Genomic DNA, 19,520 nt, shown 5'->3' with positions numbered 1-19,520 from the left:
AATTTAGAAATAATAAGCAGAAACCAGAAAGGCTAAGTCCAAGCAGGGAATGAAATTTACATCTACAGAAAGAGTGTGATTATTGAGAGTCTCAATATTTTAAGAAAGCATACTACCACTTGAGAGTAAATTTAAATCTCTTGGTAAATTCTAAAGGTAAAGAAGATTTTAGTATGCGCATTATTCAGGAGCATGTCAGACTATCTTTAGGCCATTCGAGACCTAGTACAAAATACCTATTCAGACGCAGTACATATGGTAATTGGGGAAGCTTCCAAGAAGTCAGATGACATCTTCAGATCAATACATCTAAAGACTTAGAATCTTTGGATCCAAAGCCAGCAGAAATTAAAAGCTTCACAATTACTCACGCATTATATTCTAGAGTTCACTTTTGGTGCTGAGCAGTGAGTAAAGGTTTGATAACATCAAACTCTGTGTGTGTGTGTGTGTATGTGTGTGTGTGTGTGTGTGTAAAATTTCTGCTTCGAATTACCAATACACACCCAAGCTAATATTCTACACATTCAGGTACATAAAAATTCTACTATGATGGAAAACATCTGTCATTGTAGCAGTAAAAACAAAATCTCTGTTCCCACTTATTGCTAGTCTTGTACTCTGAATAAAATCCCAGACACTTCACTTGAATATTTCTGGATTAAAGTATTTTGTACCTAGGTGGTCTTCTACTACAAGCACTAGAAGCCCAGAGTACACTTAATATTCAGTGCTTTTTGTTCAAATAAACTTGATTAACGTCTCCCAAAAGGGTGAAATCAGAAATTAAAAGGCCTTTGAAATGTATTTAGGGATTTGAGGGGGAAGGGAATGGGTGAAAAAAAAAATTTAATAATAATAAATAGTAATCTTAAAATGCCTTTCTAAGCACAAGACAAAGCCTGGAAGCCAAATAGAAGAAATAGCAGTATATAGTGAGGAAAAAAAACACTTGTAACAGACAAAAGGCAAATTTCTTTATATAAAGAGTTTTTTTAAATTTTTAAGAAAAAGACCAACAACCAAACAAAATGGGCAAACAGCATGAATAAAGTTTCACAGATAAGGAAATACAAATGGGGAAAAAAATCCACGAAGATATTCAATTGCTTCTTAAAGAAATGCTAATTAAAATAAGTACCATTTTCACCCAACAAACTAGCAAAAATAAAAAAAGTCTGGTTATACTCACTGTTAGTGAGGTTGTACAGAAACAAGCACTCAGTTTCAGAGTGAAGATGAAACAATATTTTGGTTGGATATGTGGCACTTCCTATCAAAATGTTGAATTAAATACTCTGAAATAAAAATCCCATTTCTATAGATTTTCTATCTATCTACCGTCACAAGTCCACAAAGAAACAGTCTCAAAGATGTTTACTAAAGCATTCTTTTAATATTAAAATTCTGGAAGCAATTAAATGCCCATCAATAAGGCTTCTAAATAAACTATAGTCTATCCACACACTGGACTAACATGTGTATTAAAATGGAAAGATGCCCAAAACATAAAGTTAGGTAAGAAAAAGCAAGTTACAGAACACATGTATGGAATGATCCCATTTTTATTAAGAAAAAAAAAAAAATAGCATAAGCTAATATGCAAACATATAGGAAATTCCACACGCAAAGAAAATTTCTAGAAGGCTATACAAGGAACTTTTAACTCTGGTTATTTCCATTATTCGGTGACCTAGGTTTAGGGAATGATGAGAGGGCTTTTACTTTTCCTTTATATCCTTTCTATTCAAATTGAACTTAACTAAAATTTATAATTCAAGGTGCAATAGAGAAAATATTATGCATGACTTTCCTAAGATCTGATACAACTTTTGAAACTTCAAGGATTATATTATACATTCTATTCTGCTAATATACAAAAAAATGCCTAGAACAATGTGTTAATCTATGGACAGTTTTCAATAGACAAAATAATAAAACTTCCCACAAATGTGATTTAGGTTTTTATAGACCACAATACTCTGTTTACTTATTTACCTCTGCCACTCTTTTTGCTGTGGTGAAAGATCAAATATTGCCTGAAATAAAAGAAAACATACTTACTAGCACTGTCAAATTCTCTTGGCTTTTATATCACACTTTTTTTTTTAATTTTCTTTCAACAAGAAACATAAATTTATATTATACTTAAAAGTATTCATGATTTACATTTAATCTAAATAAAACTAAAAGATTTAAATGATACTTTCATTCAAAAATGCCATAAAGAAATATTAATAATCAAATATTTTTGTTAGTTACATACATTTTAGAAATCAATGTGAGTAAGCAATATATTATATGTACAAAACGATGTGTTAGAACTTGAAACCATCTAAATGATGTTAGCATGAAACTCAACAGTCTTAAAAAAAAAAAAGACATACAGCTTAAGTACAATATTCAAGTAATCAAAGCCCATGTTCTGGTTGGGAAAATATAACAAAATCAACAATTCTTGAAATAAGCCAACAATGGCACTGTAATCTCCAAATATATTAACCAACAAAAAACAATTAAAGGTATTTTATCTGGGCACCATCCACGTCAATTTGAAGTTGGACTTGGTTACTAACAGAATCAGAAAGAAATGTGCAAGCTTCTCATGGTCTGTGGTAATTCAGTTTTACAACAAAAAAACCCATTTTTCATTTTTATAAAGCCAATTTATAACAAAGCATATTAAACCCATTTTTTAATTTTTCAATATTTTAATTATTCCTCCACAATCAGGCTTTAACCCACTATTCTCCCTACCAAAAACCCATGCTCTCAAACCAAACTTGAAAAATCTTTCATACTACCAGTTTTATCTCTGTGCCTTTGCAAATTTGATTATACCAGCCTGGGACCGTCCGTTTCCTGTGACAATCCTCATGTCTATTTAATTTCTCCACACCATATGATCCAGGTTAAAGTGCCTCTATCTTTCTGATGTTCGCTTTGATTACTCCCCCTACTGAGCTTGTCTACCATGCTTTACAACCTTTTCCACTTCATGGCACATACAAAACAATGCTAATATCTGTATAACACATCATGGCAAGCAGATGAGGCTACCTGCAAGTGCTCTCCAGTTACTTTGTAAATAAAATTATTGATCCCAGGGACTATATGATTCTTCCCTTGAATTACCCAAACTGTTTAGCATGGTGCTTAGCACAAAGGTGCAAAAGAACTACGGTGTAGCTACTTCATGCTAGGCACTGTGGTACTTAATTCATTATCTCACTTAACCTTTATAACAACCTTGTGAGCTTGTTATTATTCTTTCCTTTTTTGCCTACGAGGAAGCAGAAAGTCAAAGTTTTTTTCTACATCTTTAATCACCTGCCTCTCTTTTCGGCACCACTTTCTTTTTTTCAGTTTACAAAAGAGGAATGACTAAAAAGTGCACACTTGTATATTCCTCACTTTCCCACCTTTTATTCTTTTCTTGAAATAAACTATAACTAAACATACTAGTATATATCAAAACAGTAACCATCATAGCATATTTTCTGTTATGGCTTAGAACTCATAAAGTTATTGGCATTAGGTTTTTAATATTTAGAACATATATTAAAACAGTAAGAAAAAAATTTAAAACAAAAACAATCTTTAAATAACTTCACATTAAGGATAACAATTCTTAAATATTTTTAATATAAATTAGAACAAGGTAATTAATACCTAACTAAACATTTCTCCTTGGAAACTCTATAGGGCAGTTCTACTCAGTCCTATAGGGTTGCTATGAGTCGGTATCAACTCGACCGCACTGGGTTTTTCGGTAAACATTTTAAAAAACTATTGAAGTATACAGTTAGACATTTTGACATTCCTAACTGACTGATTAAGACATGAGTTTTAGTTATATGACAACCAAAACCTAACCCACTGCCGTCAAGTCGATTCCGACTCATAGCAACCCTGTAGGACAGAGTAGAACTGCCCCGTAGAGTTTCCAAGGAGCACCTGGAGTTATATGACAGTTAAAGTTAAATAAAATGTCTCTTCTACAAACGATTGGGAAATGTGGCAGAAACTGCTTACGATGCAATAATCAACTATATTGTCACTATTACATAATCCTAACATATTTACTGAATACCTAGTATCTGCAAGGAATTATGCTACATATTTTAGGAACTATAAAAAGGGAAAGAATAAAGTTAATGCTGTTAATAAAGAAGTGTTAGGAAGCTTAAAATCCACTGAAGAGACGAGACAGAAAAAAAAGATAAACAAAACCAAGAATTATAGTAAAAACTGTGAAAAAAGAGAGTGCATAAAATGGACACTCAGAATATGGAGAGAATGCTAGAGAAATAGCATAAATTTAAAAAAAAAAAGTTTGAGATAATATATAAACACTTTAAGTTCCCTCATAACCAAATTCTCACAAAGAAACATATAAAGTAGGACATACTTTACATCATTTTAAATAATTTAAATTATTATCCGTATGTTAGAAACTTATGCAAGACAGCATAGAAGGGAGGCCAAACTGAGAAAAGGTCTCATTACATAATTTATTTCATGGGAATAGAAAAGCCCACGTAGGCAGCAAGTAAAAGGGCTCCCTCAGTTCAGAGCAGCAGAGAATACAGGTGAAAAAAGATAAGACCGCTTAGAAAGAGCCAATCTCCACCTTGGGAACGCTTTTAGGTGTTCAATCAGGTGACAGAGACCACACAGTGAAAGGATGCCACATCAGCACTTACTCCTAGTTTATATTTGGCCTGCAGTTCTAAATTAAGCAAGAACATTGTCACAGCTGGCTCGTAATGAGGACAGTCACACCAGTTATATTTTGGCTGTCAAAGCAAGCAGAAAAGGAAATTTGGGATACCATGGTGAATCCCCCCGGCCATGCATCTGTCAGTTTGCCATACTATGGTGTGCTGCAGCACTATATAGACAGAGAACTGCCAGAAATTCACACCAGATTCAGAAGAGGATGTGGAACCAGGGACATCATTGCTAATGTCAGATGATCCTAGCTGAAAGCAGAGAATACCGGAAAGATGTTTACCTGTGTTTTATTGACTACGCAAAGGCATTCGACTGTGTGGATCATAACAAATTATTGATAACACTCCAAAGAATGCGAATTCCACAACACTTAATTGTGCTCATGAGGAACCTGTACATAGACCAAGAGACAGTCATTCAAACTGAACAAGGGGATACTGCGTGCTTTAAAGAAAGGAAAGGTGTGCATCAGGGTTGTATCTTTTCACCATACTTATTCAATCTGTATGCTGAGCAAATAATCTGAGAAGTTGGACTATATGAAGAAGAATGGGGTATTAGGATTGAAGGAAGATTCATTAGCAACCTGCATTATGCTGATGACACAATCTTGCTTGCTTAAAGTAAAGAGAACTTGAAGTATTTACTGATGAAGATCAAAGACCACAGCCTTCAGTATGGACTGCACCTCAACATAAAGAAAACTAAAATCCTCACAACTGGACCAATAAGCAAGATCACGATAAATGGAGAAAAAATTGAAGTTGTCAAGGATTTCGTTTTACTTGGATCTACAATCAACACCCATGGAAGCAGCAGTCAAGGAATCAAAAGATGCATTGCACTGGGTAAATCTGCTGCAAAAGAACTCTTTAAAGTGTCAAAAGGCAAAAATGTCACTTTGAAGACTAAGGTGCACCTGACCCAAACCATGGTGTTTTCTATAGCCTAATATATGTACTAAAGCTAGACCATAAATAAAGAAGAACAAAGAAGAATAGATGCCTGTGAACTGTGGTGTTGGCAAAAAATACTGAATGTACCATGGACTACCAAAAGAACAAATAAATCTGTCTTGGAAGAAGTACAACCAGAATCCTGCTTAGAAGCAAGGATGGCAAGACTACTACTCACATACTTTGAACATTGTTATCAGGAGGGCAGTCCCTGGAGAAGGATATCATGCTTGGTAAAGTAGAGGGTCAGTGTAAAAGAGGAAGACCCTCAATGAGATGGGGAGTCCATGCTTTCTTCTCAAAAGCTTGTTTAGGGCTAGTTCAATTCATAACTTATCATCATTTCCTGTCCCCGTAATATAACAGTGTTTTCTAGTAAATCAATTATGTTATAGAGAACTTGTGCTATGAAAACAAAGTAAGGTAGCATTTCACTAACTTTGGGAAATGAAGGTGTGATGGAGGGAGAAAGAAGTTAATTTCTCTTCTAAGATACTATTTCACTCTTGATTATGACTAGAGAAATATGGCTCAAATATTTTTAGAGATTTAAATTTGGTAAAAGTAGAATACAAACAGGACACAGAGTTTCCAAATCACTAGAGGAAAAGAAGAAAATTTCATCACTATAGGAACTATAAGAAAAAAGAAAACTATTATAAAGCTGTCATGGACTGAATTGTGTCCCCCCCAAAAATGTGTCAGCTTGGTTAGGCCATGTGTGGTTGTCCTCCATTTTGCGATTTTCCTATGTATTATAAATCATAATCTCTGTGGTTAAAGAGGATTAGGGTGGGATGTAACAACCTTGTTCAGGCCACATTCCTGATTCAACATAAAAGGATTTTCCTTGGGGTGTGACCTGCATCACCTTTTATTTCTCAAGAGATAAAAGGAAAAGGAAACAAGCAGAGAGTTGGGGACTTCCTACCACCAAGAAAGCAGCACCAGGAGCAGAGCGCGTCCTTTGGGCCCAGGGTCGCTGCGCCTCAGAAGCTTCTTGGCCAGGGGAAGATTGAGGACAAGGGCCTTACTCCAGAGCTGACAGAGAGAAAGCCTTCTCCCGAAGCTGACGCTCTGAATTTGGACTTGTTACCTACTAGACTGTGAGAAAATAAATTTCTCTTTGTTAAAGGCATCCACTTGTGGTATTTGCGTTATGGTAGCACTAGATGACTAAGAGAATTATAAGCAAATAATATAAAATAAGGTTGTAAAATGATCTTCAAAATCTCATACAAAATGTTAACAATGGTTATCTTACCTAAAGTCTTCAGTATTAAACATAACCTTTTTATGTGTGTGCTTATCTGTTTTCCTAAATTTTTGATAAAGAACATGATTATTACTTTTGAAATAAGAAAGGAAATCATATAAAAACTCGCTTAGTCAAAACTAAAAGTAAATATCAAACTAGCTTCAAGGGAACAATTCCTCAAACCATATTATTTAAAACCATGTGAATCAAACTTACTGGTTCATAAACTAGACCATCTGCAGATGCAACCATTGTTTCTGCTAAATCCAATACATCTGCTCCAACATCTGCATAAAAAAGAAATGTGAAGATTCATATTCTATGCTCAAACTATATCTGATATAAACTAACAAATTAAGATGACAAAGAGAATATCCACAAAATAGGTAGAATCACTTTCCTACACTGATTATTTGTTCAAAAGTTAAAACAGCAGGATTACATAGCTTAGGTGGAAATTATTTTAAAAATTAATAATGTTCTTCTACCTCTTGCTCAGTACAAAAGACGACCCGGAATGTTGCTGTTGTGTGCTGTTGAGTCGATTCTGACTCATAGTGACCCTATATGACAGAGTAGAACTGCCTCATAGGGTTTCTTAGGTTGTAATCTTTACAGAAGCGGATTGCCAGGTCTTTTCTCCCAAAGCTGCTGGTGGGTTCAAACCGCTGACCTTTTGGTTAGTAGCCCCGCGCTTAACCAATGTGCCACCAGGGCTCCTTATGATCCACAACGCCATGGTAAAAAGCACAAGCTGAACTGAAGAGCTCTGTAAAAATTGGCAAGAACTAATCAAAACCACTAGATGGCTGTGGCACAAAGTACTAATTATAAGAATTATTCTTAGAGATTAAAAGACATCTTAAGGCAAAGCTACTGATGCCTTTAAAAAAAAAAAAATCAACACATATGAAGTTTCCTTTGAAAGGCTAAAATTTCTAATGGTATCCAAAATACGATATATTCAGTATTAACACTAACTAAAGGTTTAGACATAAAATCTCTCTTTGTTTCTTAAAACCACTACCATAAAATAATGAAAAATGAAGGAAAGGGAAAAAAGACTTAAGGTTGTTCTAAGATGATATTTCCCCCAGAAATTAATCTCCTTAATTGGATAAAATTATTTCACATTTAAAAATTTTTTTTCTGAACTACTCAATTCTTGATCTCTACTTCTCAAGCAGTAACTTAAAAGATATTTTTCATACAAAAGCAACCTCATTTTGGAGAGCAATCTTGACATTTTATATCTGACACATTAACATTTTTCTATTTCTATAAGTATAATCAAGTAAAGCCAGTGAATAAAACAGAAAAGGGTGATGTATCACTATTAAATCAAAAGACTAGAATCTCCATTTTACTATGCAAAGTAAAAGTAAAGGATGACAAAGTGAAACAGATAAACAGGATATGTTTTTGGAATATGGGTATGAAAACTGGTACTCCAAACAAGAAAGAAATGAAAGATATAACTGAACTAGAATGCTGATTCCAAAAAATTTCCTCTGATTTTCTTATATTTCAATTGTACCAGTACAAAAGTTAAATCTATTCTCTTTTTAAAGAATTTAAGCTTGAGAGGAAAAACAACTTGTATTATTAAATAACACAACAAGAGAATTTTAAAGTAGTATAAACGAAAAATAAAGTTAAAATACAATCAGTGGTTTTTACTTTTTACTGGCGATTGTTTGAACTATACATGGATTCATCAGGTTGAAACTATACTTACACTGACACTTCATGGCAACAGTAATATCTATATTGATTCTCAATTTGCTGAAAGACAAAGAGGTAAAAAATAGTACTCACCAAGTACATAAGAAACATGAACAAACTGATCTATGAAAAAGTTGGATTTCAAACAGTATAAAATATGCATACTAAAATGTAGCATATGCTACAGCCAAAACAAATACTCGTTACAGCTGAAAATTTTATTCTGCAATTTTTCTAACCCTCTGATTTCACAGGTTTCTAACACAGTATTCTTTAATAATGGCAACCACACGATCAAACCCTAGGGCAACCCTAACTTCAAGTAACTCAGTAATAAGTTTTAACCTCTGTTCGCATAAACTTTACATAGAATATTCCTTTAAAAATGTAAAACTTTCATTATCATGAATTATGAACTATGAGATCTATTTATCAAATAAATGCTATACATCAGGCATTATGCTAGATGCCCTACAACTATTATCTTCTTTACTCTTTATCACAGGCATATAAAGTAGATAGCTTCACAATTTTGCAGATAAGCCACTACAGCTCAGAGCAGTATAAACAACTGGCTTAAGATCACATAACAATTGAAGTGGCATAATGGAAACTAGGTCTGCATGACTAAGGATAAATGCAATCAAACTTGCAGATAAAATTCATCTGATAATTAAATTTTTGCATCACCTTTTAAAAAGCCACAACCATAGTTTTATTTTCCATTGATTAATTCAAATAAAATTAATTTTCAAACCAGAATTAATTATTTACTGCAATCTCAGCACTGTGAATAAGAGAACTGGTATAATGAAATTCAGTCCTATATTTCCTATCAAAACTGTTTTCATTCTAATAATATATTCTGTTTTAATTGGAATTTTAGGCTTTGAGTCTTAAAGCTGTCTAGCGTTTCAAACTGTGGCTCAAAAAAGTCTGGGAGTTTAGGCTCAGGAGATACTGCAGGAACTAAAGAAAAAGGCCAAGCAGAGAGGTTTATGAGTGTTCCCACCACACTTGTGTGGTGAATTACATAAGACTTCATTTGAAACAAATAAAAAGTGTTTCTTTGTTGCTAAAAACAAATGAGAATGAAGTCCTTGAAAACCAATTGTATCTAGAATAATACTCATGTTACAGATGAAGAAACTGAGGTCCAAAAGAAGTAAGTTGTGTGACCTAGCCAAGGCTATACAGCAATTTTCAAATGTTCACTCATTAATTCTCATAAACCCCATGACAAAGGCACTATAGTTATTATTCTCATTTTACAGAAAAGGAAACTGAAGCACGCAGATACAGGTTTAGTAACTTCCCTAAAGTCATGCAGTTAGTAAATGGCAGAGCCAAGATTAGAATTGAGAACTATGTCTCTCTATCTAATGTAAATTTAATATTATAAACCTGTTATCTCCAATCAATTAAAAAATGTGAATAACACAAATAAATACATATAAAGTATATTATATATCTCTTAAGCCACTGTATTTTCAAAGGTATAAAAGTGATGTTACTTAACATAAAAATTTAGATTGGATATAGTTTGTAGAAACCAAGTTATAAGTGCAATACATCTTTAGACAATTTATTTTCCAGTTCAAACAAATATTTCAAACTCTAAGGAGTAAAAAATTTCAAAACATTAAACAATTTACTCCTTAATAAACATTTAAGAAAAATCACATTATGGTTCTCCTAACCTTTTCAAGCAAGCACATAATAAATCAGACAACCTTCCTTTTAGAATTTAACTAGTGTTTAAGTGTTTGATTTTTAAAGGTTCCACCTAATAAATGCAATTAATGAGTAATTTTCAAGACTACTTCAAAAGTAAAATAAACCAAATATAAAAAATAAGACTTTTTTTAAAAAGGCTTTTTAAAAGGTTTTATCTTTAAAACAATTTGAATCTAAAGACGTTTCAAGAAAAAAAATAGTTACCTAGAAAAATCCTTGTCTACTTCATATTCATACTTCATCCATGTATCTTGATACACTGAAAATTCCATTATGGTTAATAAAGCCATAGTGGTAAACGCTATTAGAGAAACTGAGAAACCAAAAAAAGGAGGAAAATTAAAACAATCAAACAATCAGAAACTATTTTAAGTGAAATTTAACTCAGCAAAAAAAATGTCCTCATTGACTGCCATTTGAGTGAATAGTATAAAAGGATAATGTTTAGTACAGGAATTTTTTTTTTTTTCTGAAACAGCTCAAAAATGAAGATCTAATGAGCACAGACATGAACACAAACATTTGTACTGTTGAGAAAGTATTTTATTTCTTCAATTTTAAGGACATCTCTCACTAGACAGATTTGCCAAAATATTACAAGATACAAAAGTTTTATTTTCTCACATAAAGTAATGTCACAGATATGATAAATAAAAGTAAGCATAAATTTTATGGTACAAATCAGAAAATAACGACTTCATAATTAAAAATGTATCCGTGTTAAAAAAAAAAAAAAAAAAAAAAAAAACCTAGCCTAATTTCTTAGATCCTGAAAAACCACAACAACCTGTGTGCCAGAAAGTTAAATAATATCTCCAGGTCTCTAACAAAAATTTCATCTAATCCTTAATTTGCAGTTACTTAATTTCTAGATACATCACCTCCTTTGCAAAAGAAAATAAAAAATCTGATAAAAAGGAAAGAACTATCTACTATGACAAAGCAAAATTAAAAGGGATCATGCAACAAGAACAAGGACTTTTCCTTAACAAAATTTAATCACAGGAGATTACAAATGGCAAGTTGTTATTAACAATTTACCAAATGAAATGTCAGTCCTATGTGAAACACGTTATTAGATGAACTCTTCATGGGAAAAGTAATAGTAGTAAATATTGTTGAAGTCTCATATTTTCCTCGTATATTTCATTATTTATTTTGTTTAACAAACACTTATAACTGTGTCAGGTGCTGCTCTAAGTGTATCAACTTATTTAATCCTTAAGCAACTCTACATGGTAAATACTATTGATTTCATAGGAGAAGAAACTAAGGCTAGATAGATTGAGTAACTTCCCCAAGTTCACATAGTTAGGAAAGGGCAGAGGTGGATTTGAATCCAGAGTTTGGTTTCAAAGTCTAACCTCTTACCTACCCATTACACCATGCTACCTCTCTTCAGTTAAGGGAAATTAAGAATTATTATTAGAATGTCTTAGCAGGCTTACTCTTAACCAAAATAGGACTGAGGTAGTTTCAACATCATTAAATAACTTTCTCCAACTTCAATTCTTGTTAATATAATCTTACATAACTGAGAAGTGCTAAAGCAGTAAAATTTGATTAATTAATTCATTCAAGTTTTAATAAACACTGTTAATGTATCGACTGCTCTGGGTTATACACCATAGAGAATACAAATAAGACCAGAGCAAACAGTGAGACATGAAGCTAGACGGACCAACTAAACAGACCAAATACCAAACCCAAAAACCAAACCCAGTGCTGTCGAGTCAATTCCGACTCATAGCGACCCGACAGGACAGAGCAGAACTGCCCCATAGAGTGTCCAAGGAGCACCTGGTGGATCTGAACTGCCAACCCTCTGGTTAGCAGCTGTAGCACTTAACCACTATGCCACCAGGGTTTCCAGACCAAATACAGTTACTGCAAAATTCACTGATGAATTGCTCCTCATGGCTACATTTCTGGTACTGCTGTTAACTGGGTCACTCAGAATTGCACTCAGTGAAGGAGTTTTCATTTAACTGATATTTACCTGTCCCACCACTGGCTGAAGTCTCCACATAGCTCTCAGGAACCTTTGGAAAGGCATCCAACTCTTTCACCAAATTTAAGGTTTTTTTCCGATTCAGTCGCCTCATCTTCAGGAAAACCCTCCTCTTCTTCCTTCATATAGTTATGCTAAGGAGTAAACAAATTAAGAGATAGATGACTCCTCTAAAAAGATAAAGGTTTCTTTTTCCTATGAATTATGCGTCCAATTATATTTTAGGATAACTGACAAATGTCCTTGGAACAAGTTAATGTTCTCATCCCTCCTTGGGGAGGAGAAAATTATACTTATCTACACTACTGCATTATCCATACATATACATACATTAATTAGCGAACAAAAATGTGAAAAACAATTGAATCATATTTGCAATATTTAAATATATAAATTAAAATAAAAATAGTTTTCTCCTGTTAAATTTACAAATATACAAAAATAATACATTCCCAGTAATGAAGATTATGAAGTAAAATAGGTATGTTTACACATTGCTAAGGAGACTATTCATATTAGCCCCTCTCCCTTTGATGAAGTAAATTCCTTTTCTAGGAATGTATCCTAAGGAGATAATCTGGGTTCTATATAAAATTTTGATTATGAGAATATTTTGCATAGTGTTGTTTTAAATACTGAAAACTGAAAGAAATCTATGGTATCCGATATACAAATTATGGTGAATTAGCAAGTCTGAATCTACGGAATTACTAAAAATCTTCTAAAAGAAAGCATTTAATGACATAAGAAAATATTCATCATACATTGAGAAGACTAGAAGGCTGTATGGTCCCAATTTTATGGGAGATGGAGGAAAGATAGACAAGAAACAGACTGAAAGACTATACAGCAAAATGTTAAAAAAAAAAAAAAAAAAGATCATGGAAGGGTTTTAATTGTCTTCTTTATAGAGTTTTAGACTTTCCAAATTATTTGTATAATAAAAATACTATTTACAAATTGCTTGTTATTATCTTTTCTGTCAGCATTCCAACTACATCTAAAATATGTTAAAAAGCCAAACAACTGATAACTGAATTCTCTAATACATAATTTTATAAGACTGATTTATATTAATAATACTATAAGTAGTATTATAAGGCACTCCCAGAAATTAAAGTTATATTAATAAAGTCAACACATAATAGCAGATTAAATCAGGTGGTTGCAAAAATCACCATAAATCCAATGGACAGGATTATGATAAAAAGAATAGGCCATAGAAAGAATATTCAAGGAGAAAAAGGGAGGCTAAACAAGCAAATACTAGCAGCAATAATGAGCACTGTTCAAAAGAGAGCAAGCCCTGACCAGGGACACTACTAATCAGTCCATGGAGTAGCTACTGCCCTAAAGCAAAGTTTGGATACATTAATTAGGCTGATTTCATTTGCCAGGAACAACATCCAACTAACTCCCCTTGCTGATCCCAGGGTCAGTCACAATGCAGCCTTCAGATTATGGTGCTGCTCCTCATGTGCATGGTTTGCCTAATGAAAAAAACATGTAGACAATATAGATGACAGCATTATGATCCCCATGACAGTTATAAAACTGGTATTCTCATTTGTAAATTAAGCTTCTGAGTGTTAGGCAAGTCTGTTCAACTATGACAAAGTAATTAAACTTAATTTCTGTTATCTGCTTAGCGGTAACTGCATCAAGATTGAGTCTTCTTCAATCTTCCAATTTCTACTCACTCTTTTCCACTGGAGTTAAATATTAAATATGTTCAAGCCCCTTATCTTTAAAACAAAATAATACATCCCAAGGACAATTCACACTCAAAGGTATAAAAATGAAGACTTCATCTTCCCTCTCAAATTTGTTCCTCATCCTGCGGGCTCCATCTTAATTAATGGCACCAGGCATCCAACTGCACAAGCCAGAAACCTGGGTTATATCCTTAAAAAAGCTCTTCTTAAATTTCTCTCAAATCTGTCTGTCCTCTCTTCTCCAGGCCCATAGAGAAGTTCCTTACTAGGACCCTAGTCCCTATGGCCACAGTCAATCTCTGGATTGCCGGAACAACCTCCAATCTTCAACCTTTGAATTCACTCACCACACTACAACCAATATCTTCCTTTGTAATATATAAATTGAAGCATTTAACTTTTCTCTTAAAATCTTGGCTTCCCATTGCACTTAAGGAGTTTGGACTCCATCCCAGCATAGTGTACAAAGCCCAAGAACCAGAACCTGCTTACCTCTCTCTTCAAACCCAATTCCTTGAAGTCTAAGTTCCAGGCATACTGAATCACTTTAAATTCCTAACATGCTGTTTCCTCTGCCAGAAATCCTTTTCCCACCTCTTCATTTAGGCTAATTTCTATTGACTCTTCAAGTTTCAGCCTAGATTTCTCTCCCTCATGAAAAAAATTTCTCATGACCCTCAAAATCTGTGTGCTCCTTGAACACCCTACTAACCTTATCACACTATTTCTAATTGCTTGTTTTATTTTGTTTTTTTTTCATGGGAATGTTAGGGTGAGAATCATGTCTGACTTGATCTTTGTATCTCCAATGCCGGACACAGCAGGTATGTAATTAATAAATTTTTACTGAGGGAGGAAAGAAAGGAAATCCATGAACATCCATGGTAGCACAGCTTTCAACTCCCAAAAACTGTCATACTTAGCAAAGTAAGTATATAAAAATATAAGATCCACAAGAAGGATTTTTCTCTTTTGTTCACTGCAGTATCCCCATCACCTAGAACAGTGGTTAGCACATAGTAGGTATAGCAGCGTTGAGCAAATGAACAGTGAATTCTACTTCCAAAGCATTCTGTTATATTTTTATAATAAACTTTTTAAATGCTTTGTTTTAAATTATATATAAGTGTAAAGATAAGGCAAGCAGCTAGTTTTATAATTAACAATGCCACATTAGTTAGACACTCCTCCTTTGCAAGTTCAGAAAGTATATTACATCTGGCTACTTCCCAGCTTCCAACATCCTTCACCCCAATTTTCCATGATTACCATTCCAGAACCAAGCACCCTGCCACTCTGCTACTCCTTCTGTTCCATCCCTGTAAGCTCAGCACTAACTTACCTCCAAGAAACGCATTCCTTCTCTAACAAGTGCCATTCTACTCTATAAGCCACTGTTCTGACATGAGCAACTTATCAAATAACTTTGTTTTCCTAAAAGCAATTCATCCACTTCCTTTTGTTATTAAACCTGACCTTCCCCCTTCCAATCCTTACTTCAGTTCTGAGAATCATATGGTAAAGAAGTAGCATGTTTCATCCTATAATGATAATAGCTAACACATATACTACAGTTAGAATTATAGCTAACTTTCATATTTTGTGCTAGGTATTATTCTAAGCCCTTTATATAAATGAATTCATTTAATTGTCTAAATAACTCTATGAAGTTGACACTACTTTAAATTTTATTTTATAGATGAGAAACTGAGGCACAGAACAGTTAGGTAATTTTCTCAGTGCCACACATCAGTTGGTAGAACCTGTTTTTGATTTTAAGTAGCTTGGCTGCAGAGTCCATGCTCCAAACCATGGGGCACACTGCATCTCACTTTAGGACTTATTGGCATTTTCTACTACATTAGATATATTTATAATTTCATTAATGACTTTAGCACCTGAATCATTCAATATGCCTCTCCTCTGCCCCATTCCATCACCATCCTTTCAAACTCATGATCCTATGGCACTTATCCTATGGCATTCATTCACAAAGATAACCCTTTTACCACGTAAATTTAACAGTTCTACTCCAGTGACCTCCATCTTATTTCTACACAAAGCCAAACACAAGCAAGGCCAGGTTTGGGTTCTCATCTCTTAAAACCGTTCCACCTCTAAAATCTAAAACACCAATTTTCCTGAGTTGAACTAATTATTCTTCAAGCTCTTCAATTTTATGAGAAGCACAGAAACTGCTCTTCATTTTCACTGTGATCTCAATTCCTTGGACTCCTCCCAGTTCTCTAATTCCATTATTTCCATTCTTTTTACTCTACTTGCCTCTGTATCCAAGTTGGTCAACCATTTTCAAAAGGGCATTTAGAAGTACCACAGAAAAGTGATTCCCAAAAGTCAACACCATGCTAAGACAAAGTCTTCGATTCTGCAGTTATATGAAAAAATCAAGGAAAATGTAGGACATTAAAAAAAAAGTTAAATATATTCAATTTAAAAACACATCCTTTATTCAGAGATTATTTCCTTCCTTTATTGTGTGCCAACTGTCCTTTCTTTAATGAAAAGATGATAAAAATAGTTAACAGGTTTTTTGTTTTGTTTTGGGATATCCTAATTTAGCAAAATAAAAAGGTGCAAGGTCAGTCCTCAAGTCCACCTCCTTTCCCAGTTTTTTCTTTTTTTTTTTTCTTTTTGGTACTGGTCAAAATTCAAAATATGAAAACTCTTGGTTGTGCAGTGGTTGCACTGGCTGGTTTGCTGTTTATGCCTCCAGTACCGTATCTATGTTTTCTGTGATCTCTCTCATAAACTGCTCTGTATTTTAAAAACAAACTTCACGAAGTCATTGATAACAACTGAGATTAATATAAGGCTTTGAAAAACTGCATAAAAAAATAAGAAACCACCTTTCATACTGAAATACAGATATTAATTAACACTCTAAGCAATTTCATACAATCTGTATTTCATCATTGTGTCCATTTGAATATAATGATACTACCAGATGCTTTGGAAACCCTGGTGGCATAGTGGGTAAGAGCTACGGCCCCTAACCAAAAGGTCGGCAGTTTGAATCCACCAGGCGCTCCCTGGAAACCCTATGGGACAGTTCTACTCTTTCCTGTAGGGTCGCTATGAGTTGGAATCAATTCAATGGCAATGGGTTTGGTTTTTTTTTTTTTTGGTATCAGATGCTTTGCCAAAATTAAATTATAGATTTCATGACACATTTTACAGACTGCTCAGTTAGATTTTACTACTGCTCCAAACAACAATGGAGACAAATTTTGTCTCCTGCTACCCAAGTTCTATGAGTTAACTTCTGTTTTTTATATATATTTGGCAATATAAGAACTTTAACTGGTTGATATATATGGCCATTAATGAAAATGAGAAAAGAGACAGAACAAATATTATTCATGCTATAGGTGGACTCAGAAACTAAAAGTCAAACTATAATTCATCTGTAATTTTAAATTATTTCATTACAGTGCATTAGAACATTTTACAATAAAAAACTTTTTATGAAAGATAGCTTAGTTTCACTTTACAAACACTAGAAGTTCAAAAAAAGTGTACTTGTTTTTTAAAAAACTTAGACCTTTTACAACAGAATCAAATGTTATATTTTTAAAAATTCAGTTTACCTTAACATAATTAAAGTAAGTATATCACTCGACGGCACTGGGTTTGGGTTTTGTTTGTTTTTTTTATATCACTGTTGCTAGCTGCTGTTGAGTCAGGCCCCAACCCATGGTGATCCCATCCACAAGAGGATGGAACTGTTGTGAACCATGGGGTTTTCACTCGCTGATTTTGGGAGGCTGATCACCAAGCCTTTCTTCTTAGTCTGTCTTAGTCTGGAAGGTGTGCTGAAACCTACTCAGCATCAGAGCAACACACAAGCCTGCAGTGACAACGAGTGATGGTCGCACTTGAAGTGTACTGGCCAGGAATTGAACTAAGGCCTCCCACATAGGTGAGAATTCTACCACGGAACCATACTCACCTCAACAAAAATCTAGTAACCTTCTAAGTCAGAAGAAAGGTTTACTTGGAAGCTGAAAGATGGTATAATTGTGAGTTTTGTGATCAGAAAACTTGAGTTTCTATCTACGCACTTACTTCCTATGTGACAAATTTGGAAAGGTCCTCGACTTCTCAGAATCCTCTCTCTAATATAATTCTATTTTAAAAACAGGAGGGGGGATATAATAGAGACCTCAGCTTTGAATCAAGATAAAAATGAGGCATTTAATAAATGTTTCTAATTCTCAAAAGAAATGTTAAGTTTTGTAGGGTATTTACATTTCGATCTCATGGATAGAGTGAGGATGGTATAAACTGACAGAATAAACTTCAGGAGAAGAGGCTATAGAGTAATGGCAACAGAACACTCCAGAAGTACCTAGTAGCAATGTGAACAAAGACAGGTATAATCCTCATCAAAGAACGTCTTGACTATAGTAGCTATTCTTCAAAAGTACAAAATTAAAAGAAGTATAAGGCACACGTAAGGAAAAGGTCAAGGATACATGAAATACATTTACAACAGAACAAGCAAAAAGAATGGGATAACAAGGCAGCTAGAGGAGTAAGTAGAGCTGACCTACTGCAATAAGACAATATGCGAGAGTAGCAGAAGGGAGGATTTTGTGTCTTAGTAATTGCGAATAACAGAGTAAGAACGGAAGCAACTGGAAGATGGAGTATAAGGGCATATTAACCATAAAGCAAAGAGAATGTTTAATCAATATTGGGATCAGAAATAATTTTAAAAGGTATTTTGTTCAGTCTATATTTTCCCTAAGTCGCAAAGTTACATTTTGTGAGTAAAAATAAAATAATAACAAGAGCTAGCAGTTAATGAGTGCTTACTCTACGCCTAACATTCCTCTTAATGGTTCATGTGTTTTAATTCTCACAAACACCCTATGAGTTGGGTATTATTTCCATTTTACAGAGAGGAAAGGCACAGAGAGGTCAAATTAGGCAACCAGACTCAGACCCAGTTGCCCTCTAGTGACGCCAACTCTGGCTCATGGTGACCGAATGCATGTCAGAGTAGAACTGTGCTCCACAGGGTTTTCAAAGGCTGATTTTTCAGAAGTAGACCACCAGGCCTTTCCTCCGAGGCTCCTCTGGCAGACTCAAAACCACCAACCTTTCGGTTAGCAGCCAAGTGCAGTCACAGGCAAACACAATTACCACCAAGGGAATCCGAATTGGGCACAGAGGTCAAATAATTTGCCCATCACATTAAGGGGCCGAATCAGAACAAATATCAGAAAGCTGTTAAATAGGATTTGTAGCAAGCATAGATTTCCCAAAAGTAACTGCTATAAATGAGTTTCACCATTTCTTCCATTTAAATCACAAACTCTCAAAGAAAACAATTTCTTTTGTAGTTCACCTTCTCC

At 34.1% G+C, this 19,520-nt stretch overlaps 1 protein-coding gene across 2 annotated transcripts in view; it reads right to left on the bottom strand.

Moving 5' to 3' along the window:
- Positions 1 to 19,520, bottom strand: part of ERGIC2 (ERGIC and golgi 2) — a 47,908-nt gene that overhangs the window by 27,103 nt on the left and 1,285 nt on the right. For both annotated transcript variants that reach the window (XM_003405707.4, XM_064284444.1), the window contains exons 2-6: positions 12,413 to 12,558; positions 10,618 to 10,726; positions 8,690 to 8,736; positions 7,168 to 7,238; positions 1,999 to 2,039 (exon numbers count right to left, since the gene is read on the bottom strand). In XM_003405707.4, coding sequence (XP_003405755.1) covers positions 1,999 to 2,039; positions 7,168 to 7,238; positions 8,690 to 8,736; positions 10,618 to 10,726; positions 12,413 to 12,518 — 374 coding nt within the window. In that variant the 5' untranslated portion in view covers positions 12,519 to 12,558. The remainder of the gene's footprint in view (positions 1 to 1,998; positions 2,040 to 7,167; positions 7,239 to 8,689; positions 8,737 to 10,617; positions 10,727 to 12,412; positions 12,559 to 19,520) is intronic.

Source organism: Loxodonta africana, chromosome 4 (assembly GCF_030014295.1).
Source record: "Loxodonta africana isolate mLoxAfr1 chromosome 4, mLoxAfr1.hap2, whole genome shotgun sequence".
Taxonomy (NCBI): Eukaryota; Metazoa; Chordata; class Mammalia; order Proboscidea; family Elephantidae; genus Loxodonta; species Loxodonta africana.
The sequence above is the reverse complement of the archived record's forward strand: the minus strand, read 5'-3'. Positions and strand labels throughout refer to the sequence as shown.